Source organism: Pocillopora damicornis, chromosome 7, assembly GCF_964200805.1.
Source record: "Pocillopora damicornis chromosome 7, jaPocDami1.2, whole genome shotgun sequence".
Classification (NCBI taxonomy): Eukaryota; Metazoa; Cnidaria; class Anthozoa; order Scleractinia; family Pocilloporidae; genus Pocillopora; species Pocillopora damicornis.
The window spans coordinates 20,187,665-20,206,460 of record NC_142676.1 but is presented as its reverse complement, the minus strand read 5'-3'; the positions used below and the strand labels follow the sequence as shown (position 1 = coordinate 20,206,460).

General features: G+C 36.8%; 3 protein-coding genes across 4 annotated transcripts; 1 reads left to right on the top strand and 2 right to left on the bottom strand.

The window, feature by feature from the left end:
- Positions 1-275: 275 nt before the first annotated feature.
- LOC113677502 (speedy protein E4A) lies at positions 276-3,058 on the bottom strand. The gene is made up of 6 exons (XM_027194318.2): positions 2,588-3,058; positions 2,368-2,426; positions 2,167-2,252; positions 1,909-2,080; positions 1,220-1,481; positions 276-780 (listed from the first exon to the last, which is right to left on the bottom strand). The coding sequence occupies exons 1-6, from the start codon at positions 2,937-2,939 to the stop codon at positions 683-685; spliced, it is 1,029 nt and encodes a 342-aa protein (XP_027050119.2). The 5' UTR covers positions 2,940-3,058; the 3' UTR covers positions 276-682.
- A 22-nt stretch (positions 3,059-3,080) lies between these two features.
- On the top strand, positions 3,081-13,557 carry LOC113677457 (nuclear exosome regulator NRDE2). Of its 2 annotated transcripts, XM_027194267.2 has the most exons (9): positions 3,081-3,266; positions 3,455-4,750; positions 5,410-5,548; positions 6,133-6,918; positions 7,011-7,166; positions 7,268-8,126; positions 8,464-8,532; positions 9,601-9,741; positions 11,990-13,557. In XM_027194267.2, exons 1-8 carry the CDS (start codon positions 3,110-3,112, stop codon positions 9,724-9,726), a joined length of 3,588 nt encoding a protein of 1,195 aa, XP_027050068.2. In that variant the 5' UTR covers positions 3,081-3,109; the 3' UTR covers positions 9,727-9,741; positions 11,990-13,557. The 2 variants fall into 2 exon arrangements, with proteins under 2 accessions (XP_027050068.2, XP_089067266.1); XM_089211140.1 differs by lacking the exon at positions 11,990-13,557 and having other exon boundaries at positions 9,601-10,847.
- On the bottom strand, positions 10,271-17,434 carry LOC113677469 (uncharacterized). Its single transcript, XM_027194282.2, has 4 exons — positions 16,993-17,434; positions 16,607-16,870; positions 14,718-15,032; positions 10,271-12,530 (listed from the first exon to the last, which is right to left on the bottom strand). The coding sequence occupies exons 1-4, from the start codon at positions 17,314-17,316 to the stop codon at positions 11,883-11,885; spliced, it is 1,551 nt and encodes a 516-aa protein (XP_027050083.2). The 5' UTR covers positions 17,317-17,434; the 3' UTR covers positions 10,271-11,882.
- Positions 17,435-18,796: the final 1,362 nt, after the last annotated feature.

Sequence of the window (18,796 nt, the reverse complement as noted above, 5' to 3'; positions counted from 1 at the left end):
ACCAAGAACCTTAAGCCGAAAAAAATAGATGAAAACCGCAGTGGAAACCAACACCAAAGATTTTGAGTGTAGAAACTTAAAACCGATCTCACGAGCAGAACCGAAAACATAAAAACCCAATGCCTCCCTATCGTATGGAACCACTGACTACTACCCCATTTTTTTTTTATTACTGTCGGAATGTATAATTAAAATGACCCATGACAAGCTCGCATACAACAAGAAAGATTGAATAAATTGAAAACAGTCTCATTAAGACAGAATGCACACCCATGTTATGACAGAATAAATTGTAATATTTGTTTATAAAAAAAATTACAAGTATTCAGAGATAATGTCATGTCTAAATATGAAAAGCATACAAATTGTATGAATTGGCATAACCATTTTCCCTATACAGAACTTTTTTTATTTTGCTTTCTTAATTTACAAATTCCTGCATATTTGTTTCAGCGATGAAAAAAAATTTGCTATACGATGCTTAGCGCGCAGCGCAATGTTTCAAATAATGTTCCCCAATATAATACATTAGTTCTTATGAATTAAAAATTCGACAACCAGGCCTCGGTAATTGTTTTCCTGTCTTTGAATGTTTTATACATAGAAATAATTTATTACAAGCTTCAGCTAGTGCAACTTTTCTGTACGGAAGAGATAGAACCAGCGGGACAGTCCGAGGTCTTTACTGCAGCGCATAACGAGCTGTTACCTTGCCACATTCGTTTCGTTCTTCATAACAGTGTCTTTTGTTGTTGCCCTTTTGAAGTACATTCTTCAAATCTGTGAAAAATAGCCTAACATGAGATTTGCAAATATTTGTGAAGACCAACGAAGAGTGGGGAAAGGGGAGGACTAGTCAAAGCTGGGATGGGTTCTGGGGCTTTTCGGAGCATTCAAGTCATCACTGAAACTACGGTACATGTTGAGGATCAAATAACACCCCGTTTCACGCCCTGACTGGTTTTCGACCAAGTTTGCAAAGTTTTACAGGAGAGTACCCCATCCCTCCCCGGATTGTTTAGATGTATGCTCGAAAATATTAACTATTATTTCATACTTAGGCATCTTTACAAATAGTTGACTGGCACCATAGAAAATAATTTCCATTAAGTGTATGCCATAAAAAAATTAGAGATAGTGACTGTAAACACAGCAAGAAAATGAAACTCGCTATGACAATCAAACGGTCACCCACAGATTCGCAAGTTACCACATGTACCTTGCATGTTGAAACTTGAATTGAAAGTCTCGTCTTCCGATGACGATTGCGACGAACAACTGTAATAGTCAGATGTCACCATGGGTGAATTACCCTTGCTGCTTGGGTCATGGCATTTAGAGCATTGAAAAGGGGCAGTTCCAGGACCCCTTGGACTTGCACAGTCGTTACTTGTGTCCTTCATGTAATCTCTCCATGCTCCTCCGTGATGATTTCGTCTTTTACGTTGCCAAATAGGGTGGTCGGACACTATAGACATGATCTTAAGGAAAAAAAAGTATTTTGTTATTATCTTCCGTTTCGTGTGAGTTTTTACAAATGCAAGATATGATACAATACAAAAAAATTAAGGAAATTGGATGTATCAATAGTAAGATATTATGGAAAAGGCTAAGAGCGCCTTATTGGACGTAATAACCTCAACCGTGAATGCAAGGCTATTTTGCTGAAACTTAAAACCGGTCGTAGTCTGCAAGACAAGGTCGGCTGAAGGGAGTGCATTCGTATCACGAAACTTTACAGCTGCTTTCATTGTGACAAACACCTTTGCGAGGAAGGGGACTTCCAATGAACAAACATTCACCTCCATAATAAGTGCGCCTCTTGCATAGTCCTTTTTTTACAATCAAATTTTATGTTAAATCTAGTTATGCGATAGTCTTTTTTATGCTCCTTACGATGAAAATTACCTCATCACAAGTTAATCTACTGACTAGAGCACGATATCCAATCTTTCGCCAAAACATGTCCCTCTTTTGAAGGAAGCTAGGGTACATATCTCGCCAGTTCTTTCCCAAAGCCCACGGGAATATGTCGTACTTTTCTTCTTCTTCGTCTTCTTCCATATCGTTTGCTAAGTATCTATACAAAAAGAGACTTCTTTCAAAAGCGAGTGGTAGAAAGGAAACGTAAATAGCTTGTTTAATTTTGAATAACCATCTACTCACAGAGCTATGAAGAAATTCATTCTGTTAAATTCTCGACGAGCGAGTTCCGCTCTCCTGAAATAGGTGTAAACCATTGCCAGAAGATACTGAAAGAGGAAAGTTGAAGATAATTTAAGAATTTGAAATTTGTGTTAAAATAGGAAGCTACCTCTCCCCACTTTATTTTACCTTGTCTGATATTATTGCACAACTTTATTTTACCTTGTCTGATATTATTGCACAACTGTCCATCCACAAAAAATCTTGAATGACATCATCATCTGTATTATTGACGAAAAAATTAATAAAGTATCTTGCATTTGTCACCTAGTAAATGTACAAAATGGCTGAGTAATGTATGTGAAGGGGACTATCAAAAATTGCAGGACAAAATAAAAAAGTATATCGAAAAGTGTAGTGAACTCGATCTTGATAAACTCACCAAGAAGCTTGAAAAAGGCTGCCATATATGAATTCCGTCCGCAATATCCAGTGTACAACTGATTAACCCTCAGTTTCTTGCACAAACGCTGCCTCTCAGCTGGTGAATTCTCGCATTCACTGAAAGCTCTCCTTCGCTTGAGCACTACAGCCTCGGGCTTTGCTGTTGCAATTTTTTCAGTTCGTGGATGCTTGTATTTCGCGATCTCTGAATCAGCTTCAAAGCTCCCGATCTGGCGATATTTGGTGGAAATATGACCTCCCATGGTCTGGTATTTCTGAAGTTCTTCTTCTGATTCCCTTTCGACTTGTTTTGGCTTTTTCTCAGGACATGGAAAGCGATTTTTTCGCATAATTATACTAAAATTAAAAGAATAGCAACTGCGCTCATAAATCAGCGCAAGCAAGTTGCGTGCGAAACGACGAGTGTTTCCCGCCTCTTTTATAATTCCCGCGGTGCGCGCAAGGAAGATAAACTTGGATACAGAATAATCACCATATATGATGTACCTACTAATCCAACATGGCGGATGATAGTGAGTTGACTTCAACGTTCACATACCCTACAAAAAAGACTTTATTTCCAATACAACAATCTGAACTAAATTCAGATGGGGCTTCCCATGGCCTCCTTTTCCCTTGTGTTTCAGGGAAAGAAGTAGCTGAAGATAGTGTCAAAGGTGGGTCGAATGCATGTACGCTAGAGAAAAGCTGCTATTTCGCGTATCTGAGAGAAAAACTGGCTGCAGGAAATTTTCAAAAATGGACCTATATAAAGAACACACACCATATGTTCGTGTATCCTGTGTCTCTATAAATGAAGGATAATGATCAAACGCAAACAATATTAACTGTATTTTTCCTGCAGTTGTAAATCAACCAAATTGGCTTCGAAATGAAAGCTACAAAGCCGTCATTGAGCATCGAAATACTTTTACGGAGCAACATGAGCCTGCAGACCAAGGGGGCAAACGTGTACATTCAGACATTTCTAGTTCAGATGACGAAGGGGGACTCCATTCCAGCAAGGAAATAAAAATAGAAGGTTCTGATATTGACCATAAAGAACGAAAGCACCACAAGGACAAGAGGAAACACAAACATAAAAAGAAACGAAAACATAGACATGAAAAATCAGGGCCTAAAGAGTGTATTAATGAAGATGCAAGCAAACCCGATACAATTTGGATCGAAGAAGCTCAACTTGTCCCTGAGAAAGCCTTTAGACTTCACAAAAAACCTGATATGGCCAATCGAATGTATGACACACTCTATAGGTTAGATATTGCTTTGTATAAATTGAAGTCAAATGCGACTTGTCTTGGTCTTGGTAAACATCAAGTTGTTGAGCTGTCTGTAAAGAAAGGTAAGAAAAAGAGGAAGCGGGATCAGATGGTAAGATATTGGAGTATAAAGGACTTCCAGGTACCAGAGAACACTGACAACATTTCTGTGATGTTGCAAAGTGCTGTGGATATGTCAAGCCAGAGAGTTGACTTGGGTGATGGTAGAAGTTATATATCCCTCAAGTTACCTGGTGAAGGTGATGTAAGCCAAAGGGAAAGCAGCCGTCACACTTCTTCACAAGAGGCATCAGTGGCTGATAGAGATTCTAGAGAATCTGAAGTCTTGCAAAAGACTGGAGAACTAAACAAGATCTTGCGTGACAAACCACATGATATTCAAACATGGCTATCTCTTGTTGATCTTCAAGAAGAGGTTGTAAGACAAGAAGACTCAGTAAAATCAAGTTTCACAGCAACTGGTAGAGAAAGGAGAAAAGCTTCCACTAGGACCATAATTGAAAAGAAAATTGCCGTCCTTGAAAAAGCTTTGCAAAAAAATCCAAACTCAGTTGAACTGATAGTTGGTCATTTAAATCTGTGTAACGAGATCTTGGATACTGAGGAATTGGTTCAGAAATGGAAGAAAGTCAGTTTTGTTCACCCAAACAATACTCTGTTATGGAAAAACTATATACTTTTTATGCAATCCAGATTCTCAGTGTTCTCATTTAGTAAGACAGCAGCAGTGTATGGTAAATGTTTAAGTACATTGTCATCTATAAAGGAGGGAACTTTTGCATCACACCAGGCTGAAGGTGACTTGGAGAGTGAAATGGTGGACTTGTTTATCAGGGAATGCCAATTTACAAAGCAGTCAGGTAAGCAGGTTAAATGGCTACAGTATAGACTTGAAAAATGGAGCTCCATATCTTTCTTTTTGTTAACCCTTAATAACTCCTAGAAGCGATTAACTAGTAACTTCTCCCTACAATATCCATACATTATCCAGCAAATGGGTAAAGAGAAAACTCAAACTTTTCAGGAAGAAGTTGTTATCTTGATATAACACTAAATTCTTGTAACTGGTGTAAAAGGAAATGTATATCAGCTAGAGGAGAGAATTAACAAACAGATTTTGCACCCAAGGAAATATATAGAGAACAAGGTCTAGTTGTCCTAAAGGCCATAAGCACTAACTCAGGATTAAATTTGAATCCAGGTTTCTTTATTTCTTCACTCAAATGCTTTTTAGGACAATTTTCTCTATACTTTTTAGTGCAACCAACCAAATTGTAGACAAAAATAATTAAACTGAATCTTCTTTTTAAGTTTACAGATCTGAAAACAGATTTCACACCAACCTTGGGTTATCGTAACCCAGCTTTTAATATCACAGCCCAGTATGAGAATATATATACTGATGTTAGGGTGTTAAGGGCTAACCCTATCCAATCTTGCAACAAATAAAAGTGATAAGATCGATCACAATTTACTTACAAGGCTTCTAAATACTTATATTCCTATTTTTATTTGGAAGGACACATAGAAAAGGCTGTAGCCTGCCTGCAGGCCATGGTGGAACTGAATTGTTTTTGTTCACCTGAATTGGAAAGGAACACCCCCATTACTGGGCAGATGGCGTTTTTGGAGACATTTTGGGACAGTGGACAGCCAAGGTGTAGTTTGTCTACTGAATCAATCTCAAATTTTCACATTAAAAATTGACTGGCTTAGCTGTTCCTTCCTTGCTAAGGATTACATTAGTAAGGATTGTCCTTCAACATCAATCTATTTTTATCAAGGTCTACAAGTTTTCAAAATTGTATCAACTGTTCTGAGAGGATATATTTATTAAGATTAACAAAAACTCCCAGAGATTATGCTCATTAATTTTGAATTAACAGTTTGACCTGAGCCACTTCTAACCAATGGTGAGCCTTGAAGAGGAGACTACATCTTGCCCAGCATTGTAGCCTAAAATCTTTCTTATTTATGCAAGGTCTACAAACAAAATAATATTCTGAAAAGGAGCTTTGACAAAGTCAAAAATTTTAGCCTTGAATTTAATTTCCTAAGAAAGTCAATAATTTTTTCCAAGATCTCCAATTTGTTATTGATTTAAGCAAGAATTTTCTGTCAACCAATTGAATTTATTTTGTTTTACCCAAGTAGTCATGTCTTAGAATTCAACTTGTGAGTTTCTGATTTTTGTTTTGTTTTTTTTCCTATTTAAATCTATTTTTTGAAATCCTTACCTTAGGTTTGGGGAAGATGGTGCAAGTGGTTGGAAGTCATGGTTGGCTCAAGGAAATAGCACTGATTCATCTAAAGTGACATTTATTGATGTCAAGAAGACTTTCAGGGAAAGCTCTGGTAAAGCAGTAGATGAGAGTGATTCTCATAATGATAATGATGATGACTTTACCATTGATAAAGAGCAGCCTCTGTGGAGAAGTTGGCTTCAAATTGAATTAAACAGGCAAAGGAGACATTTGTGTCCATGGGAACCAGATAAGGAAGCAGGGGAAACAGAGGAGGACTGTGATGATGCTGAGAGACTTGTTTTGTTTGACGACTTTAGTTCAAGTTTGTTCAAAATTTCTGATCCTGGGAACAGGCTGAAGCTTGTGTTAACTTTCTTGAATCTGCTTGGAGTATCAGTACCTTGCATAACCTCATCAACAAACGCTGATGTACATCAATGCTTGAACACTTCTATAGAGCACAATTCACAATTACTAGAAACTGAAAGACCTGCCATTTCTCACTGCCTTGGTTTGTGGCAGTCATGCTATTGGGATGAGATCACCTTTACTAATACAAGTGACCTTCAGGGGCCATCTTCAGAGGCTTTGAATCTTATAAGGAACATCTTTGTACAAAGTTTGCCAGTATTTGAAGGGCCAACAAGGAGCTTCCTAATGGTATTGTGGCTCTGGTTTGAGTTTGGTCTAACTCAGAAAGAGCCATTGTTAAAACAAAGTAAAAAGAGGTGCAAAGATGTCAGAAAATTGGCTAAGAGCCTTCTGAAACAACCAGAAAGCAGGTTTGTTGATGAATTTTTAGAATATGATTTGTTTTTAAGGTAGTTTTAATAAAAGCTATAATACCATAAATGCCATTTTTTGTTAACTGCAGAAATGATCTGAAGCTGTGGCAAGCTTTTGCAGAGATAGAGTGGTTATCAGGCAACAAAGAAGAAGCCTGCAGAGTGTTTGACTCCACTCTTTTGATGGCAGGTGAAATGTTTCCTGAGGAACAGAGCAGAAGGATGGCTTTAGTACCTCTTGTCAGGTTTGACAAAACTGTTACATTAATTTTAAATAATGAAGCTGTGTTTTTTCATTTTTCTGTGAAGTTTATTCAAACTTCTTTGTCATCCTTTTTTTTTTTAGGTCCTATGTTGAGCTTGAAGTTGGCATCACATTGAACTCAAAAGAAGACCAGTCAAGTGAAGGAAACAAGAAAGCATTACAGATCTTGACCTCATTTGCAGAAGGAGCAAGGATCAAAATGTCTGCATCTGATGTGTCAACTTCAGATCTATCTTCTGTTCAACTACTGAAAGCTCGCAGAATCTACCAGAAGTTGCGGCAAAACATCTTAGAAACAACTGGACCCCAAGGCAGCAATGAGTTATTGGCTGAGCATAGTAAAGCCACAGGAAGTGATGTAGTGCATTTAGAAGCTTGCATCGCTTTGTTTGAGTACTTGAGCAGTGGTATCCAAAGTTTGTTATCCATGTGTAATGAATTCATTTCACTGATATCATGTGGTGTATCAAGCCCATCTGGTCTTAGAGAGATGGACATTGAACTCATCTTGACTTTTTATGTCAAATTGTTTAAATTTCACAGCAAATTGGGCCAAACTCTTCCACTGAAAGACATACGACACATTGCACTTTTTGGGCTGGAAAGGTTTCCGGATAACCCCAAGTTCTTGTCTTTTTACATTGAGAGAGAATCAAAGTCTATTCTCACTGGAGAATTAAGAAGGACACTTGACAGAGCCACCTTAAAAGCTGAGACACCAGTGCCTTGGATTTTTGCGCTGTATTATGAGCAATTGCGTGCAGAGTCCCTTGTCTCTGTCATGGAATGTACTGATTCACCCTCTCTAGGTGCTGCAGCTGTGACGTCCCTTCCAGTTACAGGTGTGGTTCATCGTCAGTATGCACTGTTTGAAAGAGCACTGAGCAGTTCCTCCGGAAGACATTGTGTGGCTTTGTGGAGGATGTACATGGGATTTGAGGCATGTAGAAACATCTGTGTTGCAGCTGCTGCTCTTTGTTTTATAAATGTTTTGTCAAATATTACAGTCAGATGACCAATTGTCCAAATTTGATTTGTTCAGTGTAAGGGGGATTTTATTGAGTCTAACAGCAGATTTATTGATTGTTCCCAGGATCAGTAAAAGACAACATACAAAATCCTTTTGTTAGGTTGAGAATCAATGGCATTAAGATTGTGTTACTGACTTGTGGAATAATACTTTAAAAATATAATAATTTAAAAGTAATCTGTTGTAGTTTTGGCATAACCAGACAATGATAGCTTGTTAAATGCAAACTCTTTAAAATTTCTTCTAGGCAAAACATCAAAAGGAGAAGGTAAAGTCAGTGTTCTATCAAGCCATACAGAACTGTCCCTGGGCTAAGGTAAATAAAACTAAGTCATGCAGTAACATTATTGAATGAATGTAGTATCTCTTATAATAATGTCCATGAAAAAATGATGGGCCTCTGATTACCTGAAAACAAGGGCAAAGTTGTAACACAAGTGAAAAGTTGTGACACTAGTGCAAATTACAAATAGCACATGTATGCTTTAAAAAAATTCATCTGTCTTGACCTCCTGTGATTTACACTATTAAAAAGAAATAACATGATTTCTCTTACAATATAGTGTAATAAGCACTATGGGCTTGTGCAGTTTTGTTGTCTTTGAAAATTTACTCATGCTTATTCACACCAAATTGCACTCGAAATCTTGTTATTACCTAGTAAACTTAAAATAATCAAGTGTATGAATCACTCTCTCTTAATTAGTTGGGACACCTCTTAGGTTCAGTGGGAGACACAGTGGCCTAGTGGTTGATGTACTGGACTCTGGGTCAAGAGGCCTGGGTTTGGGATGTGGCCAGGTCTTTATGTTGTGTTCTTAGGGAAAACACACAACCCTTACAGTAATGTTGTGATGAACTGGCATCCCATCTGGGAAGGAGTGGTAATACTCCTACTCACTTCATGCTTAGGAAAATGGGATAAGTTCTAGCTGGATGGGCCTCTTAACTCAAGTACAGATCAATTTTTTTACCTATTTAGATTGCCACTAATTTTGTTATGTTACCTGTCTCCCCCTTCCAATCTTGTCAATTGCCAGTTTGTACCTAGTATTTTGAAACAAACATGTAGAAGGGCAAGGAAGGAACCAAGTGTCCCAACTTGTGATCTGCACCTCACTTAGAAGAACACCTAACCATAGATCTGGAACTGGCTGGGGTTCAAATTGTCAATGCGCGTGGCTCTTAATATCTTTTGTTATCATAATGATTATATTTGTCTGTTGTGACTCTCCCAATACAGAAAAGCATATTTTTTTTAAAATTTTTTTTATAACCGATCATCTAGTGTATGGGATTAGAATATGTGACTCAACACTGTGGATTTTACTTATGGAATATAATAAGAGACTTCAAAGGCAAGATATAAATTATTATTTTTCAGACTTTGTACATGGATGCCGCACAGCTTCTACCAGATGATTTGCAAGACATAGTTGATTTAATGGTTGAGAAGGAAATTAGAGTGCGTGCTCCACTCGAAGAGATTGAGCTCCTCATGCAAGAGTAATGTGGGATGGTTGAGGTATAATATCCTTACATTATCCAGCAAACAGATAATGAGAATACTCAAACTTATCTTGATCTAACACCAAATTCTGGTAACTAATTTTTAAGGCAATGTCTAGCAGCTAGTGGGGAGAGTTAACAGGTTAATACCTCCTTGGAAACAACAGTTTACTTCATGTGGCACAAGGAATTTTCATGAAAATGTTTAGCCCTGTTCCATAATTTGCTTACAGCAACAATTATTTTGAATTTACAACCACTTTGCTCTCATGATGTAAGAGTGACTAGCATCTAATTTCTCCTCACAACATCACTCCTGTGTCAAACATTAAGGTCATGAGAATAAAGGAAATGATCAAGATTCTCTTGATTCTTACAAAACCTTTCTTGTCAGCACCTCAGGAAAATTAAAGAGAATAGCACGAAGAGTGTGCATACTGATGTTGGGGTGTAAAGGGTTCACATTCCAGCAGTAAAGACATTATTTCTCACTTTTTATATTAAGTATCTTTCTAACAAAAAATAGTCATCAGAAGACACAAGTGTAAATATGTTTTCATTTTATATTCAAAGCTATACTAAGAAAAAAGTTACCTATGTAAAAAATCATAGCAAATGTCTCTTAGGATATATAATACATTTGTGTTTTTTTTCATGCTCCTTAATGACCATCAGATGAAAATGTACAAGCTATTTATAAATATTTACATCCTTAACAGTTAAGACTGTTTACAACTAGTATATGATTGTACAAAATCTTAATTGTCTCTATTTGAACTGGACTGTATATCATTTTATATCATAAGTGTAACCTGTCAATAGAACATCATTCAATGCAGCCTAAAGTCAAGAGAAAAGGCTGATTGAATTATCAGTCAGTTGTAAGTTGCTACTCTTTGAATATTTTTCTCTGAATACAAATCAAATATTTACTGTCAGTATTTTGGGAAATAGTTAATAATGATTAGTATATACTACAAAATATAATAGTGTTGAAGGCACACTCCCTGATTAGCAACTCAAATTCCCAATATACTCTGCTATTCACCTCCCAGCCACACATGCAGGATTTTAGCCAGAAAACATTGTAATAATTGCAGGAATAAATGAGTTAAAATTGTATTCTTGTGCTATATTATCTCACTGTTGAAGTTTACACTAAAACAACAGTTCAACTCAGTGTTGGTAGCTAGCTGTGGATATTTGTCTCATCGCTTTGCAGCTCAGTAAATATCCACCAGTAGCCACCTATACTTTGATACATTGCAACATTTTTTACGTCTTGGGGATATCATAAGCCTTACTTAACCTTGCATCAGCTGATCTACTGAAATTGTTTCATGTTCAGTTCCATTTCTTTGAGTTTTTTTAAGGATCAAATTTCAAGTGCAATACTGATAATATTTTTGTTGTGTCATTAGGAACTTGAAGGATCGCAAAAATGCAATACAGCAAAATAACCATCGCCAGATATTTCATTTTCGTGTATTCATTACCAAACATTCAAACGTGAGGGTTTTCAAAAATAATTAATTGTCCTTACAAAACCATATGCAACAAATTAAGGATACTCCATCACTTGAGCAAATAACTGTAAAATAGTTGAGAATATTGGGTAAACTTCAACTTGTTTAAAAAAATGGGAAGCAAATTCTAACAAATTATACAAGAAATAAAAACAAACAACAGCTACTTTTTTGTAAGAATTTTCTTGCTTCTTCCATTTTTAATCAAGTGAAATTTGATGGTCGCATGCAAGTATTTATGATCTGTACCACTTGTACAGGCACTACCATACAATATAATATGTTCCATATTATATTTTATGGTAAATAAATCAAGATGGTTGTCTCCTGTTTCTGCTATACACACATAATGATGCTTTCTCCCGATAAATTCAACAAATCTTAAATTTAAACACAACATTGGCAACTTTGCCTGAAATTGGAAGGGTGCTTTACCCTTTAACTTCCAGTGATCAAGACAGAATTTATCAAAACATCAATCACACTTATGAGAATACAGAAAAACATCAATTGAGGGATCATTGTTTGATCCAATACCAAATTCTCAGAACTAACATCATTAAAGTTGTACAGCAGATAGTAAGGAGAATTACTAATGAGATCATCAGCATGAAAGGGATAAAGAGGCAGTTTAATTGACAGACACTGACAGATCATTTTTCACAATCCCTGTGTCTGACTCTGTACCCACGGTTAAATTCCCATGATCACTGACCATAGTATGCATTTCATCTGCAGTTTGAGTGCCACTGCTCTCTGTGACAACAGCTTGTGTTGCATAAGCATGCACACCAGAGTTTATATCCTGGTGCACCTGAACTGCAGCCAAGGACAGAGACCCAGGAAGAGCCTGCTGTGTTATATCACTTGCTTCTCCAGACAGATGGGTGTGTCCTGACCCTTGTTCTGTGCCACTCTCTGAGAGGTTAGACACAGTCACCAGCCCAGAGTTAGGTGATGCATACACACTGTACATGACTGGGATTTGGCTTGCTTGGGAAGATGTCAGCATCATGGAAGAAGGGATGGCATTTCCAAGGGAGACACTCCCATCTTGATTGGTTGCTATGGGGACCACGACTGTTCCAACTGACTGCAAGTTGTTTGCCTGTGAGCCAGATGACTGGTCAACATTATTATCATGGGTCTGGCCTGCATCCTGAACAATTGGCAAGGTGATGGTGTTTGAGGCTGTTGTGGTGTTCACTGGGTTAACTTGCACTGTCTGAGTCTGAGGCTGCTGTACTCGCTGGATCTGCACAGCAGGCTGTGCAAGCACCTGTTATGACCAGATGTACTGTTCAATATATCATCAAGAATAATTACTTGTCAAACCCCTAAATTGGTACATGCACTATGATTGGTAAATTTGGCAGGCTCTATTTCACTTTGTGGCATGCTAAATTGATTAGTTTGTTTGACCAGAAATATTCCCATTCTACTTGAACCCAGAGATAAAATAAATATCCTACTAACCTTGTTTTCTTGGTGTGAACTATAAGATACGGAAACTTTCTTTTTTTTACTTTTGCCTAGATTTATGGCTGGCTCACTTTATGCTTTGCAGAGACTGAAGAAACAATTAATAGCTTATTCTCAGTGGGCCTTAAAAACTACTAGCAGAGTGCATCCTGCTATCAATAAATTAACTTGGCCTGTTTTCAACTCTCTCAAGTAAGTTATGATAAAAGTCTTAAGTGCACTTTTCCTGGAGTACAACATAGGACACAAATCCTTTCTTTCTGTGTGAATGAAAAAAGTAGGAGTATATAGCTAGCATGTGGATAGCAAAAGTTCTACATACATGAACATACAAAACTGAAGTAACTGCCAAAACAAACCAAACTATGTATTGGTTAACAACATTACAAGATGCTGTGTCACTGAACATATCAGTATTACCCTTTATACTAACAATTTACGACAAGTGTTATGATATTAAATTTAATTTGTTAATTGATACAAGTAACAAACCATTCAATCATTTTTATTCTGCTGATTCAGAAATGCTCTTAACCCTTTAACTCCCATGAGTGACCAGGACAGAATTTCTCCTTACAGTATCAATGCGATATCAAGCCAACAAGTGATGAGAATGAAGAAAAATATCAGTTTGAGGATTATAAGATGATCCAATACCAAATTCTCCAAACTAACATCACAAGAACTGTATGGGAGATAGTAAGGAGATTTAATAATAAGATCTTGGGAGTTAAACAGTTAAATATATTTAGGATTCCTAACCAATCCATATGACTCTTTGTCAACTTCAAGTTCAGTTTCAATAAATCTATGACCAGGTTTAATTAACAAATTGCTTCTTTAACAATCCCTTAACTCAAACTAACCATACACAGCATGTGTACAAAAAAATTATAACTTTTGAAAACAAAGTCACCCTGAGCTTGAAAGAGGTTTGGTATTTTGTAACCTCCTTTGAAATCCTTGTTCACATTTCAGTGAGAGAGAAACTGCAGACATATGTTTAGAGATGCTTTGAAATTCCTACTCTGATACCATGATCTGATGATGGAAAATGGTAAGCTTTTTCCCTCAGTAGGAAACATCATTTTGTTGGCTACCCAAAAAAGGGAACTTTACTTTGAATGAACCACAAAAATTTCAAGTGAATGAAATAAACAAATGTTAAACTCTTAAGATTCCGAACACCAAACTGTCCCACTGTGCCCAATTATTAACCTCCGAATAAGGAGTAAGATGACAAAGCATTCTGCATACTTTATTGCCTTATGATTAATGTACTGACATTCAAAAAACAACAAATATTTTGACCAAAACTGTCATAACACGACTAACTTGATGTTGACTTTTGTTAAATGGAACTCAACCTTATCTTCCACAAGACCATTCTTGCATAATTATTTTCAATCCAGTGATTTTGGTGGGCAGATAAACATAATTCTTTGTCACAGTCTGGTAATAATCAAATGCAGTTTAATTCTCAAATCATACAGCAGTTTCTGACAATAGATTTGCCTCAATCTTAACAATGTTCAGCCACTTGTTTGCGAATGATTCTATGGCTAATAAAGGGTGATTCGAGAGCCAGAGAAGAGGAATTCAGAAATGCAGTATAGCAGTAGATGATACATGAAAGATGTGATTGTTAATTTAATCTTTAAAACAAATTAACTGACAAAATCTCAATTTAAAGTAGGCAGTTTATGGTTCTAATTGATTCTTTAAGTTCCCATTTTCATTGAAGAGAAAACAGTAACACATTGAAGTGAATTAACAATAGCATCTAAGTTTGCCAGTTCTTGATTCTCACTGAAAACTATGCTTAATTTGCTGGCAAGGTGAATCCCATTTACTTCACCTGCAAAATGTATATTGCAATTTTTCCTGAACAAAAATAGCGCAAAGGGAATTGAAATTGATAAAGCAGGTAATAACGGATAATTTCTCAGCAAAATAAAGGAACAAACTTGTGTCAATTGCATACCTGTACTGTAGACCCTTGCTGCTGTCCTTGTGCAAGTGTTTGTCCCAACTGGACTGAAGTCCCTGGAGCAAATATGGTGGTAAAAGCTCCTCCAGGCATAGCTTGCACAGAATATGAAGACTGAATGGACGTGTTCTTGTTACCACCTTGCTGTTGGATGTTAGATTGTGGGATGTAGGTTGTGATGGGGAAGGAATGTCCTGTTGCCGGCAATGCTGTAATACCCGTCATGGATCCACTTGCCCCTGATAACGAACCCACTGTCAGTCCCTGATTAGTGTCTATTTGTTGGGATGTGAAAATGCCACCTCTATCCTAGGAAAATTAAGAGATTTTCTTGTGAGAAAAGACATAAAATTCATGGGTATGAATGAAGAAAACTTGTTTCTTCCACCCTACAATTTTATACAATACTGAAAAGAAAAACGTGCAAACTTGGGAAGATACTTAAATAATATATTCATTACAAGATAATGCAATAAAATTAAAGCCAACCTTATGTACAGTTAACATACTTTTCTCATTAATTTATCTATGAAAAATCATTATCAGTCAGTCGATCAACAACTTAATAAAAATGTCAGTGATACATAGTTAAAGATAAATCCTCTACTAAATGAGAACACTAAAATAGAATTGGACTTGAAATTCTAAAATTAACAAACACCATACCTAAATATTTTGATAAAATTAACAAATGCCCCACTTAAATATTACGATAAGAGGTTTGAATTTTACTAAAAAATAAATTTAAATTTATTTGTTTATGCATAATATTGTTTTTCTATTATCCATCAGTTCCTGGTTTGTATTCCCCTGGATGGTAATTTTTGTTTTAAAAATTCAACCACAATATCTGCAACGTTTTGCGACAGGTATGTTGTCAATAACCTGTTAATGCAATGGAAAATTACTAACGAACAAAGAGAAGACATAAAGATGATTGTAGTAATTGAAAATTTTCAATGCAAAATTTAAACTCCTAATTCTTCTCTCTAAGAGGCACAGATATTGTAAACTTGCATAGAACGGCGTCAAATAGGGTTTACAATATGTCGCAGAAATTATTCAGACACAATATAAAAATACGTCAGCGCGGTATGAGATTTATAAAGAATTTCAGCTTAAGAAGTGCACAGTATACTAGAGATTTCAACAAAAAAGTCGATGATACGTTTTGTTGAGAGAATTCTGAATTCGACGATACGATGACGAGCGTGGGAATCTAGCTTGTCCGAAAATTATCCATATAATGAGAATATCAAATTACAACGCTCGAGCAAAATTAAAAACGAAAACTTTCATCGCTGAGTCTTGGAAATTAATTCCACCTAAATTATTGTGATCACATTATGAAATGCAAGTATTTGCGACTGAAAGAGGATTCCCCAAACAAGGCGAACGAGAGGGTTTACTTTGGTCTCCAAAAATGGGCAGGAAACGTACCAAAGAAGGAAACGGGTGCCATATATGGTTGGAATGTTTTAAAGGACGCGGAGTTTGAAAACTTTACGCGAACATTTTGCCGCGAGAGTAGTATATAAACACGGTAAAATGCAAGGTAAATGTAAGCTTTGCGCAAAAACACAAGGCTGATGGCTTCGAATCGCTCAAAAAATGCTCCTACAAAGAAAATATCCTACTAGCAATTTTTCTTTGCCGTACTTTAAGAGCGAGATGAAATAGATTTGCCTTATGTTTGGATCTGCCAGGTCATGGAGAGGAAAAAAAAACATTGAAGAAAATTCTCCAAAAATTTTATACAAAAATAGCAAAATTTTCAGTCATACTCTTTGTGTCATTTTGTGTTCTCTTGTGTATGCATAATTCGATGAATGAAAAATAAAGACTATTCAAAAGATCGGTCTACTTCAAACTATAAATCTTACCTGCATCTTCTCGGCGTCATTTTCGTTCACGGTGTAAGTTAGATCTGTTTCTTCGTATCCCGTCGCTGACATCCTTTGGTCTGGGTTCGGAATCTGAGAAACAGGAGGATCGGGAGAGTTCAAGCACGTTTGAATGAGAGCTTTTCCGCTCTCTGAAGTAATCATGGGTTGAAGTTTTCTTGTGGCGAAGGTGTAAACATGCCCTGTTTCGGAAGCTACCAACAGCATCACCTGCGTTCCGGTCAGGGTGCTTAGTTCGTAGGCCTTTAAAATAAAAAATAAAATAAAATAATAGGGTAAATTTTACAAGAAAGCATTTTTTTAACATTAAAATTTGCTAACGAAATATTTAATTCGCATACCAGTTGCGAGAGGTGTGCACGAACCTTTTTCATAATCCCTGTTTTTCTTTTGCTAAACGTCGTGTACCTCCTCAACTTGTTGGCAATAAACTTCATTTCGATTTTAACACGTCCTCGGGTCTTTTTCTTAGGTCTTTCCTCCACCAACATGCTAGAATCAGCGTCACCGTCGTCGTCGCTTTCCGTCGGTCGTTTCAATCCATGTGCATCATGATCGCCAGCCATTGCTGCTTCGAATTCTCCTTCTTCAATCGAGGTCGGATCAAGAACTCCGCTTCCTTGAGATTGAGCTCCGTAATGCATGTTGTCTAGTTCATCTGTTGTTGTTGTGGAATCTTCGCTCTGCATTGTGCTTGTTGTAGGATGGCCTTTTATGGAGTTCGCAACTTGAAAACCTGTTGCCTTTTATGTCGCTTCTTTGCTTTCCAAAAAAGAATGTGGGTGGACCAATATGGCGGACTGTGTCACCTGAGGGTTTGATCACGTGTTCAAGTGCGTTGATCCGGAAATGAAATAAATAGGGTAAAACTACTACTGAAGCATGAAATAACATATGAATGCTTTGACTTCTTTTAATTCTGATAGAGTTCTTGCATGGGGGAATAAGAAAAACAATCAAGAACTCTTTAAGACAAGCCCAAACATGGGGATGTTTCCTCAAAGCAGGCAAAATAAGCACCCTTAGAAAGGGAACAAATATTAGATGCCCTTTGACGTAATCAAGCAGTGTATAAAATAGACTTCTCTCTGATCATTAAAGACGTACTGACCCTTCTTCCTGGTTACTGTGAACAACAAACAAATGAAGCCGAAAACATTTCATTTTATCACTTCATTTACACGTCAGATTTTATTCTGAGGTCAAGGTTCTTTCATAATTACATAATCCTTCTGTTAGACCATCAATCTAAGCTGAAAATCGAAAGAGAAGTTTCTGTATTTCAGTTGTATTCGGTTCAATTACTCCAGTTTCTAGAAATAGCAAAACAAATAAGAAGTGTTATAGTTGGGCACTGTTGGGGCACTTGACAAACTTGTAACACACTTCCTACATACTTCCCCACCGGAAGCCACTCCCCGAAAAACTCCCAATAACATCTTACCATTTTCTGCTCATACTTGATGTGGAGCAAGTTGACGTGAAGTTTTGAGACTTCTCAAAAAAAACCAGACGAGTAATGTGCGCAGTTTGGGGGAGGAGGAGGTTACTTGTGAGCATAAAGTCATCAGCTTAGCGAGTCTGAGGTTTTGTCCGGTATACGCTGAAGGGAGTACGGATTGGTTTTTGACGTCTTTTAGGTTGTGTCGCTGTGGTTGAAGCTTGAATTTTGTCCAAGCCTTATTTTACAGCTCTTAAGTAGTGACAGGAGAAAAAAATGGGATATTACTTTCTCTTGGCGGTGAACACAGCTCGATTGTCCCTTTTCCATTACACTACAAATTCATACTTGACATTTCAGTTGAAAAACATATTTTAGCTTGCAGATCGGTTTTTATTTTATAAAGATTTTTGTTTTCTTCAGTCAAGCTTGAAACACGAGTCATTTCCTTTTAGTCTGTGTCGCTGCGGTTGAAGCTTGAATTTTGTCCAAGCCTTATTTTATAGCTATTAAGTAGTAACAAGAGAAAAAAGTGGGATATTACTTTCTCTTGGCAGTGAACATAACTCGATCGTCTCCTTTACATTACGCCACAAATTCTTACTTGACATTTCAGCTGAAAAATATCTTTTAGCTTGAAGATCGGTTGTTATTTTATAATAATTTTTGTTTTCTTCAGTCAAGCTTGAAACACAAGTCATTTCCTAATGAGGAAGGCGAAGAATCGC